The 17,321-nt window shown below is 56.1% G+C and overlaps 8 protein-coding genes across 8 annotated transcripts; 4 read left to right on the top strand and 4 right to left on the bottom strand.

Moving 5' to 3' along the window:
- Positions 1-1,442: 1,442 nt before the first annotated feature.
- On the top strand, positions 1,443-2,811 carry BKA78DRAFT_357286 (uncharacterized protein; the record flags this gene model as incomplete). Its single annotated transcript, XM_066892196.1, has 2 exons — positions 1,443-1,516; positions 1,563-2,811. The coding sequence occupies 2 exons, from the start codon at positions 1,443-1,445 to the stop codon at positions 2,809-2,811; spliced, it is 1,323 nt and encodes a 440-aa protein (XP_066739386.1).
- Positions 2,812-2,938: 127 nt separating this feature from the next.
- Positions 2,939-3,599, bottom strand: BKA78DRAFT_55850 (uncharacterized protein). The gene has a single exon (XM_066893375.1). The coding sequence runs from the start codon at positions 3,459-3,461 to the stop codon at positions 3,066-3,068; it is 396 nt and encodes a 131-aa protein (XP_066739385.1). The 5' UTR covers positions 3,462-3,599; the 3' UTR covers positions 2,939-3,065.
- A 971-nt stretch (positions 3,600-4,570) lies between these two features.
- On the top strand, positions 4,571-4,969 carry BKA78DRAFT_327246 (uncharacterized protein; the record flags this gene model as incomplete). Its single annotated transcript, XM_066889499.1, has 1 exon — positions 4,571-4,969. A coding segment is annotated over exon 1 (275 nt), but the record flags the coding sequence as incomplete, so codon positions are not given.
- A 2,075-nt stretch (positions 4,970-7,044) lies between these two features.
- Positions 7,045-8,375, bottom strand: BKA78DRAFT_334025 (mitochondrial carrier domain-containing protein; the record flags this gene model as incomplete). Its single annotated transcript, XM_066890156.1, has 4 exons — positions 7,045-7,075; positions 7,128-7,762; positions 7,855-7,991; positions 8,276-8,375. 4 exons carry the CDS (start codon positions 8,373-8,375, stop codon positions 7,045-7,047), a joined length of 903 nt encoding a protein of 300 aa, XP_066739383.1.
- Positions 8,376-8,857: 482 nt separating this feature from the next.
- On the top strand, positions 8,858-9,602 carry BKA78DRAFT_55818 (uncharacterized protein). The gene has a single exon (XM_066893374.1). It carries the CDS (start codon positions 8,950-8,952, stop codon positions 9,448-9,450), a length of 501 nt encoding a protein of 166 aa, XP_066739382.1. The 5' UTR covers positions 8,858-8,949; the 3' UTR covers positions 9,451-9,602.
- Positions 9,603-10,721: 1,119 nt separating this feature from the next.
- Positions 10,722-11,521, bottom strand: BKA78DRAFT_55779 (uncharacterized protein). Its single transcript, XM_066893372.1, has one exon. It carries the CDS (start codon positions 11,321-11,323, stop codon positions 10,814-10,816), a length of 510 nt encoding a protein of 169 aa, XP_066739381.1. The 5' UTR covers positions 11,324-11,521; the 3' UTR covers positions 10,722-10,813.
- Positions 11,522-12,932, bottom strand: BKA78DRAFT_55792 (mitochondrial 37S ribosomal protein uS2m). The gene is made up of 3 exons (XM_066893373.1): positions 12,767-12,932; positions 12,088-12,721; positions 11,522-12,045 (listed from the first exon to the last, which is right to left on the bottom strand). Exons 1-3 carry the CDS (start codon positions 12,846-12,848, stop codon positions 11,721-11,723), a joined length of 1,041 nt encoding a protein of 346 aa, XP_066739380.1. The 5' UTR covers positions 12,849-12,932; the 3' UTR covers positions 11,522-11,720.
- A 609-nt stretch (positions 12,933-13,541) lies between these two features.
- Positions 13,542-16,747, top strand: BKA78DRAFT_334027 (PAS domain-containing protein; the record flags this gene model as incomplete). The annotated part of the gene is made up of 3 exons (XM_066890158.1): positions 13,542-14,982; positions 15,035-16,416; positions 16,469-16,747. 3 exons carry the CDS (start codon positions 13,542-13,544, stop codon positions 16,745-16,747), a joined length of 3,102 nt encoding a protein of 1,033 aa, XP_066739379.1.
- Between the last annotated feature and the right edge of the window lie 574 nt (positions 16,748-17,321).

The following is a 17,321-nucleotide window of genomic DNA, read 5'->3' as shown; positions in this document are numbered from 1 at the left end:
AGCTACACGTTGCTAGGTATGTAAGCGAGCACAATGCAACGCAGCACAACGTAAAACATTGCAGCATCCAAAGTCCCTGGTCACTGGTCGCTGGAGTGCGGTTCGTCCCGGAGGGCTCCGATGCAGGAGGATTGATGGATGGGGAGCAGGGCAGGCAGGCGGGCGGCTTTTGCTCGCCCGGGCTCGGCGTGAGGGGAAGGGAGTGGACGGCCGCTTAGTCGATGCTGACCACGGCGAGCTGGCTGGTGGGTGGGAGGGTAGTGAGCGTGCAAGCGTTTAGGCGACGGATACAGAGGTAGGGAGAGAGGTGAAGAGAGGAGGGTTGGTGCTACTACCGTACAATCCATGGCGTGTTGTTGTTGTTGTTGTTGTTGTTCGCAGGCGTTTCGACTATTTTGGTAGCGAGAATTAACGACTGGTCGAGATCGGGGATCTGGTAGGGCCGTGTGCGATCTGGGGTAGCAGTTTCGTCACAAGGAGAGGATGAGTACTTCTAGGTGCTGCAGGGCCCAACCGCTAGGAAAAAGGCCGACCACGTACGTCAGTGGTTAGCGGGTGGTGAGAGTGACGTCGGGGGTGATGGGTCTAGAATGGATGGGGGTTGCCACGACGAGAAAGAGTTATACAGGATTATTATTTGGTGTTGTAACTCGGCGGGTGGATCTGGTTCTAGATAGCCTCTACTCGCTAATCTGGACGCCACTCCCCTTGGGGAAGTCGAGAAGCCGATCTGGTCATACCTGTACATGTAGTCGGCAATCTACGTCCAACGGCTTGCCAGCAAATAATTGGCAGTATAACGTGGCCTGGTTCTTGGTCGTCTGTGGCTGTTTTTGTTGTACCACCACCACGGCCTAACTGGGGTGACGCAGCACAGTCTACGACGGGAGTACATCCACCAGGCTGCCCGTTATTCATATGCCGCCAACCGACTGTCAATTCTTTTGCGGTATCGACATTTAACAATCACCATCTTGAAAAAGGGCATCCTTTGCAGTTATTTCAGAGGAATCAAAAACAGACTCCAGTCCCCGCATCCCATAACCCCCCAGCTCCCGCCCGCCGGCGCGTCGGACCACGCCACGCCCTTTAACTCCGCCCGATCCAGCGCCAGAGCCAGAGCCAGAGCCCTCGCCCGTCCACTTCTCGATCCCCGTTCGCCTCCGCTCAACCCCCATCGCCCCATCGACTTTTTGGAATTCTTGCTCTGGTCTTGCACTCTTCATCCATCCACCACCCTGCCAGCCCATTTTGCTTTTTCATCGTTTAATTTGGTTGGTCCACCGCCAACTCAAAAACGCGACTCTTCCAAATAACAACCCGCGCCCCCGCTTCTCCAATCCACTCAAGCTTCGCCACCCGTCGTCCTCACCTTGGGAGCCCTCGGGTTCGATATCAGTCGTTCCTCGACGCTCACAATCCACCTTCACACTACCCACACCATGCCGCCTGTCCGAACTTTGGCCACGGCCAAGCCCGTCAAGACGGAGCGCACCCACGAGGAGAACCAAGAGAGGTTTGTCGCATCCGACCCGCAATAGCTCTCCGCTGACCCACATCAGAGCCTACATTGCCGCCTCGCGGAGAAGCGACCGCAGCCTCGAGGCTAGAATCGAGTCTGCCCGCAGAGCCTCTGAAATCCACAAGAAGCGCACCGGCCGAGCCCTGCGCGTCACCGAGCAAGATGTCGTCAACGAGGAAATGTACGAGGAAGAAGACGACGACCTTCCCGCCCAGTACCGCCGCTTGACCGCTCACCTCCAGACCAACTCGGTCGACTTTAACCGCAAGTTGCAGGCCTACCTCGCCACCCACCAGGCTGGCCGCCAGGCCTTGATGGACCCTTCGATGATGGGCGCTTTTGGGCAGCCGTATCCAAACGCTCCTCACTTTGCACCGCAGTTTTTCATGCACCAGCCGTACCAGATGCTGCCGCCGCAAATGATTCACAGGTCGCCTCAGTCCTTCCGCCAGGCCCCGTATCCCTCGCCGCAGACTCAAAAGCCCCAGCAACGTTCCGCCTCCATTGCCACGCCTTCAGATTCCAGCCACCAGCAGTCGACGGGTGCCCAGCAAGCGCGGAGTGACTCTGTCCAGGACCGCGACGAGCAGCAGCGGCGCATGTCAATGCCCGCCCAACCCATCCGGTCGCCGTCAATGCCGTCCACCAACCAAAACACTTCGCGACCTCCAACCTCGTCACCAGACGTATCCAAGGACCAAAAGCCGTCCTTTAACGAACAGCAATATCCCGCAGGCAGCACGACTCCTGCGACGCCGCAGCAACCATTCTTCTCCAGCCCGAGCATGCCGTTTAGCATGGAGCCCACGTCGATGCCGCAAATGACGAGCCCGTTCAGCATGGCGTTGCCGGCCGAGACGCAGCAGATGCTCGGTCCCACGCTCGACCCCAACGACCCGCACACGGCTCTGTTCATGGCCAACAGCGAGATGCTGCCGCAGTTTTCGCAGTACACGTACAACCCCAACTACAACAATCCCAAGGCCCATCTTGCGACGCAGGGCATGAACCAAACACTAGCGCCGAGCTCGGCACCCGAAATGGGCATCAACCCGGCCAACCTGAGTTTCGGCGGCACGACGACGGGCGCAGAATCAATGGCCCCGAGCGCCTTTTCCAGCTCGTTATACGGCTTTGACGCGATGAATTCTGGCGGTGGCCTGGGGTACAGCATGACGCGGGACAACAGCCAGCAAGGGAGCAACTCGGGGCTGCTGACGCCGGGCGGCAACGAGTGGGCCAAGTTCATTGACGGCACCATGTTTGAGGAACTCTCGTCACAGCCTTGATTCGAAAGACGCCAGCGCCGTCTCAACTGCACGTGGCTGCGCGACGGACGGTCAAACCTGCGGGGCGTCTACGAAGCATTCATATGTTCGACTTGCTTCTTTGCGCGACTCCTGCTTTCCTACTGGCTAATCGATCGGGTCGGCGGCGGACGATGGAAGAGCGTGGATGGTTACAAGAGGGCACGGGCGTTGTCGGTTCGCCGGTTCGTGGGGCCTCCCACCGCTCACTCGACAGCTAACAGCTCCACCACCGATCAGTGCGCGCGCAGTGTGTGCCGCCGGACGTTGCTCCGCCCTTGATGCGCTCCCTCGCGTCGATCTTGCGCGACCGTGGTGAGGTGTTGGCTGGCTGCCTCTCCACCACCACTCGTCCTGTGCTGTGCTGCGTTGCGCTGCTTCTGCTCTGCTTCTGCTCGCTGGCTGCACTCGGGCGGGCCGGTGTCACCTTGGTCACATTTCTTTTTTTCCTTCCTTCTCCGCCCCCGTTCGCATTGCCGCCCTTTTGATTGGACTGCGCGCGACGGTCTTGCCTCCGCTCGTTCGGGGCCCGCCGCCACCGTTGTCGCCTCCCCCTCTTTGCGTCCTGGCGTTTGAGGATACCGTCGTTTTGTTGGTGTGCCTGCGTCGCGTCTTTGCTCGTCCATCTTCATCTTTTTTTCTCGTTGACCCACGACAGGTGCCCAATATATTTTCCCAACAGCACCTGGGGGGCGTCGCTGGCCGCATGCACGCGTTGCGCTTGTTTGCCGCCACCGCCCTGTCAATCTTTCATTCTGCCTGTTTGTCTGCTCGACTGTTCTGCGCCGTCTTCTTCATTCCGTTCCGTTTTCTTTTCCACCCTTTTCCTTTTTTTTTTTTTTTTTCGACGTGGAAACAACACACCCCGCTCCGCCTCTTCACGGGCTGTCCGTCCGTCTGATGACTCGTCACGGCTCCTTGTTTTCCCCCTTTTGATCTGGTTGCTTTGATGACGTCGTGTTTTGTTTGGGCGCCCGGCGCGTTTTTGTCGTACTTTGCTGGATTGGGGTGTGTGTTGGGTTACGTTCAATAGGTGTGCGCGCTCGCCTCTCTTCTCCCGCTTGTATTGATCTGATTTTATGTCTTTTACCTTGATGATTGTGAAGGGAGGAGAAGGAGGCAAGAAGGAATGGATGGCTGTGGTTGGGGTTTACTAGCATGTTGGCGAGCCGGTGGTGAGCGTAGCAGCGCGGGAGTCTGTCCCTCGCTTCTCCTCACCTTGCTGCTTCGCTTCGCTTTGTCCTGCTCAAACTCACTGCACCCCGTCGTCCGTCTTGTCCGAGCACGCATCTTTCTGCAGGCGACGAGCAAGTAGCGGCTCGAAAGAGCTGCTGCTCTGCCGTGGTCCCTCTGGCAGGCACGTCGTCGGACTTGACAGGGCTACATACACATGTTGCAAGCTGGCGAGCGAGCGAGCGAGCTGGTGGGGGCGTGTGTGGGTGGTGGAGAAATACAAAACACAAGCGTAATTCGCAGAGAGAAGTTTGAATGGATGGACGGGAAAAGTGGGATGGGATGGCTGGTATAGGATGAGATGCGACGGACGACGATACGAGACGTACCTGGGTATGAGAAGAGCGAGAGCCTAAATAACGCAAGAAAACATGAAAAACTTTGTGAAAAACACGTTCTCGCCCTTTTTCAACCAAATCAACGTGGTTGCTTTGCGCTGGCGTGATGGTGGTGGTGTTTGTGGTGGTGGTGGTGGTCGACATGGTTGGTGGCGCTGCCTGCTGTGTGCCGTGAAGGGATATGGATGGATGGATGGATGGGATGGGATGGGTTATGGTTGATGCATTTCGTTTTACATGGTTTACATGGTCTACATGTATGTGTACCCCATTCCTCCTCTTTCCTTCTTTCTACTCTTTCTTCCTACTCTTCTCTCTACTCTTTCTTCCTATTCTCTCTACTCTTCTCTCTACCTCCCTCCCTCCCTCTCTCGCTACCTCCCTCTCTCCCTCCCTCGCCACCTCGCTCCGCCTCCCTCCTCGAGTCTCTCCGTTTCCATTCCTTCAGCTAGCTAGCTAGCTCAGTTTGACGACACTGGAGCGTTTGGTGTTGTTCTTCATTTATCCAGTCAGCAGTCGTTTAGGAGATAGCTCTGTAAGAGCTACAAGACAGAGAGAATAATAATAGCATAAGGAGCAGCCAGCCAGCCAGCCCATTTCCCCCCCTTTTTCCATTTTTCCCCCCTTTTCCTTTTTCTTTTTCAGTCCTCCCATTTTTTAATTTAATTCCCGATTTCTAATGCGATGCGACGCATTTCGAATGCGATGCGCCGAGGTGATGAGATGATTCTGATTGCCCAATCCTCTCTTCTCCCTCGTTGAAGTCAAAAAAATAATAATAATCCACTTGTAATCCACTTGTAACCCACTTGTAATCCATCCACTCCAGTCCGTCCGCTCGATTGCTCTCTCTCTCCCTCAATCATAAAGGCTCGAGAGCACTCACTCGCCGAGAAACAGAAGAATCCCCTACGTGGCAGCAATGCCAGTAAATCGGTACGGTAGCTCCCGTCGTCAGTGAGTGTGGATGTGGGCTGGCTGCTGATGCGTTCAAGAACTCTCAGATGATGCTGCGAGGGTATGTGTATAAGAGGGCAAAAAAAAAAAAAAAAAAACTGCCAATCTGCCAATTGTCAACATGGCGGGGTAAGTAAAAGAAAGAAAAATTTTTTTGTAGTAGAGAGATGCAACGTTTTGCGCTGCTGGATGATGAGGGACTCGATGCCAGCCAGCCAGCCAGCCGCTCGATAGAGACGTAGTTGTCGTCATTCGAAATTCGAACCTCGCAAGGGCTTTTTGGACGATGCAATGGTGCGGATGAGATGCTTGCTGCTGCGCGGGCCCCCAAATTCAAGGGATGGAGTGCGGCCAACGGCAATCCAACCCAGCCAACCGCCGTGGGGGAGTTGGTGTTTTGATGTTTTGATGGAGGGGGGGAGGATGGGGAGGTAAGTGCAGCAGCAGCAGCGCCTTCGAATTCTCAAATTTCCCACGGCTTGATCTCTCTCTCTCTCTCTCTCTCTCTCTCTGCCCCCGTGTACCTTGACTACCATGCCTTTCTTCTTCTTGCTCGCTCGACCGGTTGGTTGGTTGGTTGGTTGGTCCTACACCTCCCCTCTCCGCTCCTCTCTCTTCTCTACTGCGTCGTTCAGTTGACAAAGGGAAGGGACTTGGTTTGATGGAATGAAACAAAGGGGCTGCGGGATCGACCGCCGCCGCATGCGAGCGCTACGAGGTGGGTTTTTGGTTGTTGACTGGATCTGGTCGGGCGGGCAGGCTTGTTTTGCTCTTGGTTCACCTCGTCCTCGTTTCTTGCGCAAGTACGCACGTAGGGGACTGTTTGTTTTGTTTTGTGTGGACGTTTGGTGGGATAGCGGCCGCCTGAAGTGCTTGATTGCGTGTCTGTAGTCTGTAGTCTGTACGCCTTCTCTCCTCTTTTCCGCCTCCTAGGGCTTTTTCTGCGCATTTGCCTTCCTGCCGTCTCATCCATACCTACCCTCGCTCCCTCTCTTTCCCTCTCTCTCCTCTCATCGTTTCTCCCCTTCCCCCCACCTGCACCTCCCTCCATTTTCCTATCCTACTATCCCATCACCTCCCTTACCCTCAATCCCCCTACCCAGCTGCGCACGATAGACAAGGCACGTACCGCAACGCAAACCGAACGATGGCGACCCACGCAGGCGGAGAACAAAGGCGCGGGTTGCGACGGACGACGGAGATGACTGTGGGTGGGAAGGGGAGCGCGGTGGGGCAGGCAACGAAGGCATCGGGGCGCGTTGGACGGGGATGGATGGATGGGTGGATGGATGGATGGATTGATGGACAGATGGCAAGGAAGAGTGAAAGAAGGACCAAAGGACAGAGTTGAGACAGGGAAGAAGGAGAGGAGGATAGGAAGAGAATTGGAGGTGTGGGCGGAGTGTCATCGGGTGCCTGTCTCTTTGTAGGATGGGAAAGATTGGCTGCTACAATGCTTGGACATGAATTGGCTGTGTGGATGGCTGGTTGAGTGAGGTCACGGGCGGGTGCTCGGTCGATACCACACGTCACGTCACACGCGCCCTCTTGAGCTTCGAGGCGACCTTGGTAAATGAGGGCCATCTGTGGTGGGTTGCTTGGACATGCGATTGTATTATGCTGGTTCGCGGCCATCTAGATGAGAAAGACAAAAGTGTCGTTTTGTCGTCTTGCACGCAGCATGCGCCTAGTTCAACAGCCGCATCGTCATCTCGACCCTGTCATTCAGTCAGCACACAGACGGCACCAGCTCAAAGAAAAAACACTCACACAGCAAAAGTGCCCGCACTGACGGGCATCGCCCTCAGCAAGGTCGGGCCCAAGCCCTTCCAGAAGCCCCTCATGCCCTCGCCCCGCCACGTCTGGGCAAAGCAGTCGCGCATGCTGCTATACCTCGCCTTGTCGCCCAGGCCATCCGTCTGCATCTTGCTCTTGACGACATCAAAGGGGTAGCTACCGAGCCACAGGGCCTCGCCAGCCAAGCCGCCGTACAGGGCGACCTTCCAGGTGGGGATGGCAGCGCGCTCGACGCCGTTGCGGCGCGCGTCGGCCGTCATCATCCACTCGAAGGCCAGGAACCACATGCCGTAGGCCTGGGCCTCGCGCAGGATGGTCACGGCCTCGCCGCGGTACAGCCCGCGCAGCACGCCGTTGGACGCCGCCAGCTTGCGCACGCAGTCGACCGGCCCGCTGTACAGGCGCTGCGCCCCGTGCGGCTGCGTCTGCAGCCGGATGCGCACGTGCTCGATCGGCCCCGAGATGACGCTGTTGGCCACGCCCGCGAAGGCGCCCGCCAGGTAGTACTGCGGCAGCGAGAGCGTGCCGGGTTGCGTGGGGTTGGCGGCGACGTTGCGCGACTCGAGCGCGCGGCGCGCGTAGTGGAAGGCGCCGAATTGGATCGAGACCTGGACGGTTGTTGGTTTGTGTTGAGGTACATGATAAGGGGGTTGAAGGGAGGGGATTGGGAGGGCCCTTGAAAAGAAGGGGGGATACTCACACAAGCACCGATACCGAGCAGCGGCGTCAGCGTGCCCTTGTAAAAGGCCAGCGGGCCCTCATTCTTGTAAATCTTGGTCGCGCAGTCGACGGCGCCCTTGTACTCTTCCGAGGTCTGCAGGCGCACTTTGATGATGTCTTGTGGAGGTCAGTACGGAACTCGATTGGTCTGTTGTTCGTGGATCCTGGCAGATATGGACAGGGCAGACGCCTCTGTTTTCTCACGTACCGAATGGTTGACCTGGAGGAGGTTAGCTGAGTTCAATTTCTTCTCATTGCGCAAATCGGTGGACTTGTCGTCCGCATCAACGTCCCAACGGCAGGCATCCATGCCTCCCACATCCCCCATCTCCCCCCAATCACACCCCCCAAAAAAGAAAAAGTGACAAGACGAAGCAAAAAACCTGAAGAAACAAACATACCAAGCAAAACCTGCGCCACACCGCCCGCAGCGCCCGAAAAAAGGTCCTTGACCGTGCGGGCAAAACCGCCCGTCTCCTCGAGCTCTTTCTCAACACCCATCTTGACGTCGCGGGCGAGTCTGAGATTGTTGCAATTCTTCAGTCCGCTGCCTCTCTACGCTGTGGTGACCACGTGTTGTCGTTGTAGTTGTCGTTGCCGTCACACCGTCTGCTTGCGTGATTTGTCAGCGGGTGTTGTGTGCTGGTGCCGGCATGCCAATTGGCAAAATCAACCGCCTCCTGCCATGGCACGACTATCCAGCCATCTGCCTCGAGCAATCATGTCTCGCAAGCAGGACCATACGCAAGCCCAACGCGCGCAGTTGTAGCAGCAGCAACAGTCGCAAGACGCCAACATCAACAAAAAGAAAGAAAAAACAAAAACATTCGTCCAAACAACTCACCTCTCCGTCTATGAGCTTCCAACCGGAGCGCAGCCAGCCACTTTAGCCTCGCAGTCACTTGTCCCTTGCTGGTAATCTGACAGGGTACACGACGCGCGTGGTAGGGCAACAGAAGCGAGGGTAAAAAAAAAAAAGTAGAGAGTGATCTGGTACGTTGTCGCAAAAAAGATTAGATAAGGTTAGATAAGGAATGCCGCCAATTGGCGCGGCGGCGCGCACGCAATAATACTTATGCGGGCGAGCGCTGGGTACGGTGCGGCGGCGCAGGATTATGGACAAAAGTTGTCAACTTACGCTGCGATTTTCTTGCTGCTTCTGAAGAGAGGATATCCGGGTGCGGGCGATGTCGGCGGCTGGCGGCTGGCGTGTAGACGTCGACCCAAGGAGCAGCGAGCGGTTGTCGTCGTCGTCAAGTCAGAGCGCGCGACAGACACGAGACGAACGTTTGTTTGCTGGAGCCGTCGAACAATCGCAACGCAGCGCAACGCTCACTGCTTGCCCAGTCCACACACACAAAGGAGGGACGCCGAAAGAAAGGTGCCACCAAGCGCGCCCGCCTCCGTGATCGGCCTTGGTTGCTCAGGTCGGCGACTAAGACGCTCGTCGGGTATGTCGCCCGTGGTGTGTGGCTTGCGATTTTGCGGCGTTGGCCACTTACTTACCTTCGTGATGGACATGATTTCCGCTTCATTCTTCGCTGGCGTACCTAGTGGTTTGCTACATGTTATTTGACAAAAGATTCTCACTTCATCCAACCACCTCCTTTTTCTCTGTTTCTGTTTCATCCCCACCACAACGCAACCCTTCAGACCGTTGTCCATTTCCCTATTTCCCTAGATACTACCGACACCAATCAGTCGGTCTACAACACAAGCTCCAACACGGATACGACGCAAAACGACGTACAACCTTCTTTCCCACACACACTCTCTCTCTTGCTTCCTTCTCACCAACTACTGTATCCACCCCCACCTCCCACTAACCAACAGCCTCGAAGCTGAAACAAAACCCCCCAAGTCAAAAACGAGGGAGGCACCTACCTAGTCCACCAAGGTCCAAGGTCCACTACGACATGGCACAGGGTAGGGCAGGGCAGGGCAGGGCACAGGGCACAGGGCAGAGCAAGCCAGGACAGGGCTAAACCGCCAGAGCGGCGATTGCGTCCAACTGAACCTAGGCTAAAAGGGGGGACGCAAACCAAACGGGACAAAGCCTCGCAAGAAGGAGGAGGGACAAGAAGAGGACGACGAAAGGGCGAGCCAGCAGCGGACGGGCAGCCCGCCGGCGACCCGCCATCCGCCAACCGCCCGCCGTCCGCCGCGTCGCGAGCCGTCCCTGGCCGTAACTTGCCGTCGGCGTCGGCTTTTCCATGTACTGATTAAGTATTGCGTGCTTGGATTGGTGCGGGCGGGCCAGTAAGTAGAAGAACTAGGTTGGTTATCCACGTGGGTTAGAGTATATGTAGTTAGGTGGTCAAAGAAGCTGCCGAGTGCGGATACGCAGGCACAGATACCTAGGTGGTGCAGGAATGTTGATGATGGACAACATGCATGCATGCCGTAGTCGACGACAAGATGGCCTTGTTGCGGCCTGCTGGAATTGATGTTGGGTGGCCACACTACTACCGCAGCAGTGTTTTTGAGCGCGAGGCGTGTAAGCTGTGAGCTGTTCTCCGCACCGCAGACCTGGCTGGCTGGCTGGCTCGTCACGAACCACGACCGCACCACAGTTTTGCAGCCAAAGTCAAAAAGATGTGATGTCGCGAAACCCGACACCTTCCACGACTTTTGCGCGGGCATTTCCCGTTGTGGGCAAGTCGACCGAAGCACCATCAGCCAAGATTTGAGTCTGTTGGTTGCTGGGTACGTGTATGAGCATGGCTGGGTGGTCAGTCAGTTGTCCGTCAGCCATGGGAGCTGTCGAGAGATGAGACGAGACAAACAGAGACAGAAGACTTCAATCACAATCATCCCATCACCACTAGAACACGTCCATGTCATCCCATCCAGCTCTCACACAACATTGAAAGTAGACCATGATCAATCCACCCCATCCCTGTCGCACTCGCCGGCCAGACTGCCTGTTCTGTCCAGCGTCAGGTACCTACACCCACCTGGGCTATACGTGCCTGGCTGTCGAAGACGGGATACTCATGCGGGCTGCGCAAATGGACGCGTCGGTGGCTTGCCAGTTGCTCGCGGATGAGTAATGCGCAGCGCGTATCGCCCGTGGCGGTCAGGACGGGTCCCTGCGAGCAAGCTGAAGATGCCAAGGCATTTACCGACGTACTTTGCACGGCATGGTCGTAGTGTGTGTGATGAATTGAAGTCGGCGTGTCGGCGACGGCGTGCTGTCCGCAGCTAGAGCAAGTGAGCAAAGACGTCGCGGTCAGGAGTAGATGGAAAAGATGCCATGCCCTGCCCTGCCCTGTCGGAGAAACCGAGCGACGAGGGAGTAAGAAAGTGGATACGGGAGGGAGACGTGGGGCACGGGCGGAAAAGCAGTGCGGGGCACGAACTTTGCCATTTGGTCGAGTGAGACAGGTAGGGGTGTCGGGGTGAAAGGAAGGGAGGGTGTTGAGTTGTCTTGGTGCCGTCGGCTGCATGTTCAAGGTCCGGGTTTTGGCTGACTGCTGGCATGTAAAACCCAACTCGTCTAGTGCGCGCTACTGGCTATACCGACATTGGTGTGTGAAACGGACATTGGAGAGTGCGAAAGGCCATCTTGGCCATCAATTGCCATGCTACTTGTCGAGCACGTCTTGCCTGCATGTTGGGTAGCACTGGGTATAGGTCATGTTGCGAAGCCCGCGACGGATGTGTCTCCGTTCCGCTAGTTTAGGACTGAGTCTAGTGCCACTGACGCCATATGCGAGAACCCTGTAGACTCTTGACAGCATCATCGTCGTCAAAAAAGTTTCCTCACGTGAATGTGATTTTCAACGTCTAGTTTTGTCCTCAAATGTTGTACACCAATAAGAAATCTTTTTACTTTCAGCACATTCAGAGCGCATTTTCTCTTTCGAATGCCACGAAGGGGTCCTCTGGTTGTGGGTTGGTTGTTGCCGCTGAAGACGAGCTGGATGCTGTTGATTCTGGCTGCGATAGCCCGGCTGCTGAAAGCGATGGCTGCGGGAGTGCTTGTTGTGGATTGGCGGATTCCACTTCGTACGTGCCATTTTGCGCGTGTGGCTTTTCGATGGGGTTGAGGTCCACAGTCGACGTGTACGTGACGACGCCTTCTCTGGCCGCGGCGATTCTCTGCTTGAGTCCTTCTTGTCCAGCCCGTCCCAAGACACCAGCAATCACGTTGGTGGAGCGGAGACTACTGAATTAGTTTAGCTCTGGATCATTAGAGTAGGTGTCTTACCTGTCATCGTTTGCAGGAATTGGATACGTCACCCACGTAGGATCCGCGTCCGTGTCGACAATGCCAATGGTGGGAATGTGATTCTGGCCGCATTCGCGCAGCAAGATGTAGTGGTCCTTTACGGTAAGGGTGACGACGAGGTCCGGCATGAGCGCGGGCATCTTTGACAACTGGTCCTCGTAGCCCGGCACTTCTTGGTCAAACTCGTTGACCAGCTTTCTGGGGCACTTGTTGAGGAGTTGATGCCGGTTCGTCAAGGAGCCGGGTATCCACTTGTCAAAGATATGACAGCCTTGAGCGAGCTGCGCGGCTCTGACGACGCTCCTATCCTGTCCGGCGCGAGTGCCGACAAACAAGACAGTACCACCTCTTCGGGTAACTTCCGTCACAACCTTGGCGGCGCGGCGCAAATGGGCTGCAATCACATCCAGCGCAAGAATGTGTATGCCTTGCCTGATGCCAAAGATGTAGCGTGCATTTGCGGGATTCCACAGAGAGGTCGAGTGACCAATATGGGCTTGGGATGCGAGCAGCAGTTCGAGCGTGACGTCGGACGGTCTTGGAGGATTGGTGAGAAGCTTGTGCGGTTGGTAAAAGGGCTCGCGGTCGTATCCCACATTATCAATGACGCGACCTGAGGATTGTTAGTCAAGTCGCGGCGTAGGTCGAATGTTCGTACTCAGATGCTTTTTGGCTTCCCAATCCAACGCAACTGTAGGGTCTTCGGCGGCGGCTTTGCGACGGCGTTCAAGATCCCTCATCTTATCCTTGGTAGAGCGCTTGTCGACGCCATTGTCGACGGGCTCCTCGACTCTGGTAGGGACGGCGACATGCTGCTGGTCTTGGGAGAAGTCGACGTCGGACTCGGTTGCAAGAAGGCGCCTGGATTGGCGGAGGTGGACGGGCGCAAAGGCAGCGCGGGCTAGAGCGTCAATGGAGCAGCGCCAGAGGGGATGGAGGGAGCTCACCTTGCCTGCGGGCCAGCTGTCTGACTATCATGGCCGTGGGCGGTGATATGGATGTCTGCTGAAGCCTGTCCGTCCTGTCGACCTGAGCCGGGACGGCACACGGCAGAAGTTGGAAAGGCCGCGACAACCCTAGTGCTAAGCCATGTTGGGCGTTAGGTCGCTCCTACCCAACGCGCAAGCCGAACCTCCGCCAAAGTCGACAAGATAACTCTGAGATTCCTCCTACGCCCCGCGACAACCTCCAGCACCCACACCCGCCGCACGCGTGTGATCCCCGGCCATTCCACCAAGTACCACCTGCACGCGATACCTCTGGCCGTACGGGCCGCTCCGATCCTTCATGCGGCGGACCAGCGGGTGATCTCCATCGATCCTCGGTCGTTCGCATCCCAGCTCTATCGATCTCCCACTCGCAGCGCAGCGATGAACGGCTACTATCCGATCGATCAGGCCGGATCTGGGGATACCATGATGGGGGGAAGCTCCATGAACCAGGACGGCATCAGTCCAACCATTGTCGGCGGCCAGTCTCTCGACGACATTGTCAATCAAAACTCAAAGGTCGCTCGCCGCCAGAGCGTGCCCGTCCAGTATGGCTCGAATAACCGCCAGTCCGAGCTAGAGGCAGACCTGCGGAGGGTCTCGATGATGGAGTTCAGCGGCTCCAACCCAGGCCAGCTGGACCAGTACCAGTTCGACCCCGCGACAACGGCCCCGTCAATGGAGAGCGTCGGCGATGCCTACCGAAGGACCGCTGCCCCTTTCCACCGTCGAAGACCCTCCGCAGGTCATTTGAACATCGACACGGGCTATCAAAACCAACAGCAATCCTACACCACCATGGGCCCACCGAGCTCTTACGCCTCGCCCGCAGGGCTGGACATGGACATGACCAGCCCATACGTCCAATCAGGAATGTCCATGTCCATGGACATGACAGACCCGACCCTCAATCCCATGATGCAAGGCGACGGTACACCGATGAACATGTTTTCGGGGCCTCAATTCGCGTCTCCCATGATGGGCTCCCCCATCGGCCAGGACATGAACGACTCGATGCAGGCAGCCATACAAGATACTGGAGGACCTGGGAGCATGGACCTGAACGTCGGCTCCGAACACAACAGCATGTCCCCAGATTTGCCTAGGAGGGACTCGCGAGAACAGAGCGTTCCAAAGAGCGCACATTCGGCAAGGCCACCACCCGCAACGTCTCAGTCGCAGTCGTCAGAGACGCCCACGTCAAATGCTCCTTTTGGGCCGGAAGCACCACCGCAAATGGTATCTTCAGCTGGATCTGCCATGACCCCTCAACTACCCTGGGTTCCACCATCAGGTAACACTGCGGATTTTCAACAACACGAGGACCAACGGCTGATTCCTTGCGTAGGTGGTTTTCCATCAACAATGCGCAACAGGCCGCACATGCAAACTCAATTCAAAAACGTCTATTCGTCAACAGGATTCGACATGCTCGGAGTTCTCATGCGAGTGGCCACGAGACCGAAGCCCGAGATCAACATTGGATCCGTGGATCTTTCCTGCGCATTCGTCGTGTGCGATGCAGAAAAAGACGACATTCCCATTGTGTATTGTTCCGAAAATTTTGAGCGGCTGACTGGGTATACGAGGCATATGATTCTTGGGCGCAATTGCCGATTCCTCCAGTCGCCGGACGGCAAGGTCGAGGCTGGAATCAAGCGCAAGTACACCGAAGACGACGCCGTTCTCTATCTCAAAAACATGATCAACACCCGCAAGGAGGCTCAGATCAGTCTCATCAACTACAGAAGAGGAGGCCAGCCGTTTATGAATTTGCTGACAATGATTCCCATATCCTGGGATGACAGCGAATCCGTCAAGTTTTTTGTGGGCTTTCAGGTGGATCTGGTTGAACAGCCAAATTCGGTAACGAACAAGAATCCCGGTGTGTGCGCTAAGACTGCCCCGCCTTGGATGGTTGCTAATCCCTGTTGCAGATGGCTCGTACAACATCAACTACCAGCGGTCTGTGGGCTTGCCAAGATATGTTTTCAATAAGCCTGACACAAGTCACAACATGGATCTGGGCCAGACTATCCCGCGCGACGACGTTTCCGCGCTACTGGAGACCTTGGTGAATGGAGAAAGCGAGGCCTCTAAGCGCATGTGGGATAAGGCATTACTCGAAAACACCGACGACGTCATCCATGTGCTGTCTCTCAAGGGTTTGTTCCTTTACCTGTCGCCATCTGCGGCAAAGGTCTTGGAGTATGAGGCCTCCGAATTGGTAGGCACCGCTCTTTCGTCCGTCTGCCATCCCTCGGACATTGTACCAGTCACTCGCGAACTCAAGGACACATCTACTGGCTCGTCTGTCAATGTCGTGTTTCGCATCAGACGAAAGCTTAGCGGTTACATGTGGTTTGAAGGACATGGATCCCTGCACACCGAGCAGGGAAAGGGCCGCAAGTGCATCATCCTAGTTGGACGAGAACGGCCGGTCTACGCTCTAAACCGACGCGATATCGAGGCTGCCGGTGGCATTGGTGAAAACGAATTGTGGACCAAAATGTCCACGTCTGGCATGTTCTTGTTCGTCGCATCCAATGTGCGGTCGCTCCTAGACCGCCAACCGGAAGACCTTGTTGGAACGAGCATCCAAACCTTTATGCGACAAGAGTCCAAACAGGAATTTTACCGCATTCTCGAGATTGCTCGAACGGGTAAAAAGGCATCCGTCAAGCATGAAATGATCAACCGGAGAGGCCAAGTCCTTCAAGCATTTACCACACTGTATCCAGGAGACGCCCAAGAGGGCCAGAAGCCGACTTTTCTGGTTGCGCAAACTAGATTACTCAAGTTTTCCCGCGGCAGTGCCAACAACAACAGTCGACCAAGCATATATCCCAAGCACGAGCGCGATTCTGGTAGCTCAGTAGCAACGACAAACTCAGTCGGCGGTGCCGGCAGCACTCCTGGAACGGCCTCTGGTCAAACTGTTAGCTCACACATGACCAATCTCAGCAAATATCAGACGACTGATGGCTCTGCAATGACGTTTGCGGGATCCAACGGACTCAAACTCGGCCACCAAGATGCCAGCTTGGCCTCGGAAGACAATCTCTTTGACGAACTCAAGACGACGAGAAGCACGAGTTGGCAATACGAACTGCGGCAAATGGAAAAGCGCAACAGGCTGCTCGCCGAAGAAGTCCAGAGTCTGTTGGCGGCCAAGAAGAAGCGCAAGCGGAGAAAGGGAGCCGGCCAGCTGCAAAAGGATTGTGCCAACTGCCACACCATGGTGACGCCCGAGTGGCGGAGAGGACCCAGCGGCAACAGAGATCTCTGCAACAGCTGTGGACTCCGCTGGGCCAAACAGGTAAAGTGATCTGATGGGCGTCTCTACAGCCTCATGTCTGACCAAAGTCCAGAACGGGCGTGTATCGCCCCGAACGACTTCACAACACTCTGTCCACTCGGCCGGCAGCGACAAGGCCAGCAAAGCGAGTGCGTCGCCCTTGGCTCAGTCGCATCTTGCGCAAAACAACGACGCCGTCAACCCATCGGCACTGGGGAAGCAGGCTGCACCCACAACCCAGCCGGCCAAGGTTGCAAAGACGGAAGCCGCAGCATCGCAAGGCATCGGACCGCAGAGCGCTGGGACTGGCCGACCAGCCAAGATTGACGAGGAGAAGGAGGGGACGGAATAATGACGACCGACTCGCAATCACGACCAACAACTTACGACCCCTCAGCCCAATTCCGAAACGAGCGGAAAGTCGCGGGCTCTGAAAGTGTCTTTTCTTTTTAAGATTTCCATTTTCCACGTCTGTCTCTTTTTTTCGTCTCATCATCCCATTTACATTTTTCCTTGGATACACGACCGTCATCTCACCGTCATCTCACCGTCTCTCTCTTTTCCTCTCTCTTACGACGATTCATGTGGATTGTATTGTTGCAGTGGTTCATGAGGCCGACGTGGCTTCCCTCGATACCCATTTTCGACTACTAGAAGGTCTGGCCGAGACACATTTTTGACTCTGTGCCCCATGTACCTTATATATAGTTTTTTCGGGCAAGTTTGTGGACGGGGCTGCTTTTTGATTTGGCGAGGCGTTGAGCAGAGTTGGGTGTGCAAGGCGGGCCGGGGCTCCGGAGGGCGGGACGGGCAGCAGCAAGGTTTGTGTTACGGGCGGGCTTCTTCTGGCAGGGATGTGCCAGAGTCAGTCTGTTCCTTTTGACAGTCTTTTTTGTTCACTGGGCCGGGAAAATGCTGGCAATGCA

Source organism: Phyllosticta capitalensis (genome assembly GCF_038381095.1).
Source record: "Phyllosticta capitalensis strain CBS 128856 chromosome Unknown BKA78scaffold_12, whole genome shotgun sequence".
Classification (NCBI taxonomy): domain Eukaryota; kingdom Fungi; phylum Ascomycota; class Dothideomycetes; order Botryosphaeriales; family Phyllostictaceae; genus Phyllosticta; species Phyllosticta capitalensis.
The sequence above is the reverse complement of the archived record's forward strand: the minus strand, read 5'-3'. Positions and strand labels throughout refer to the sequence as shown.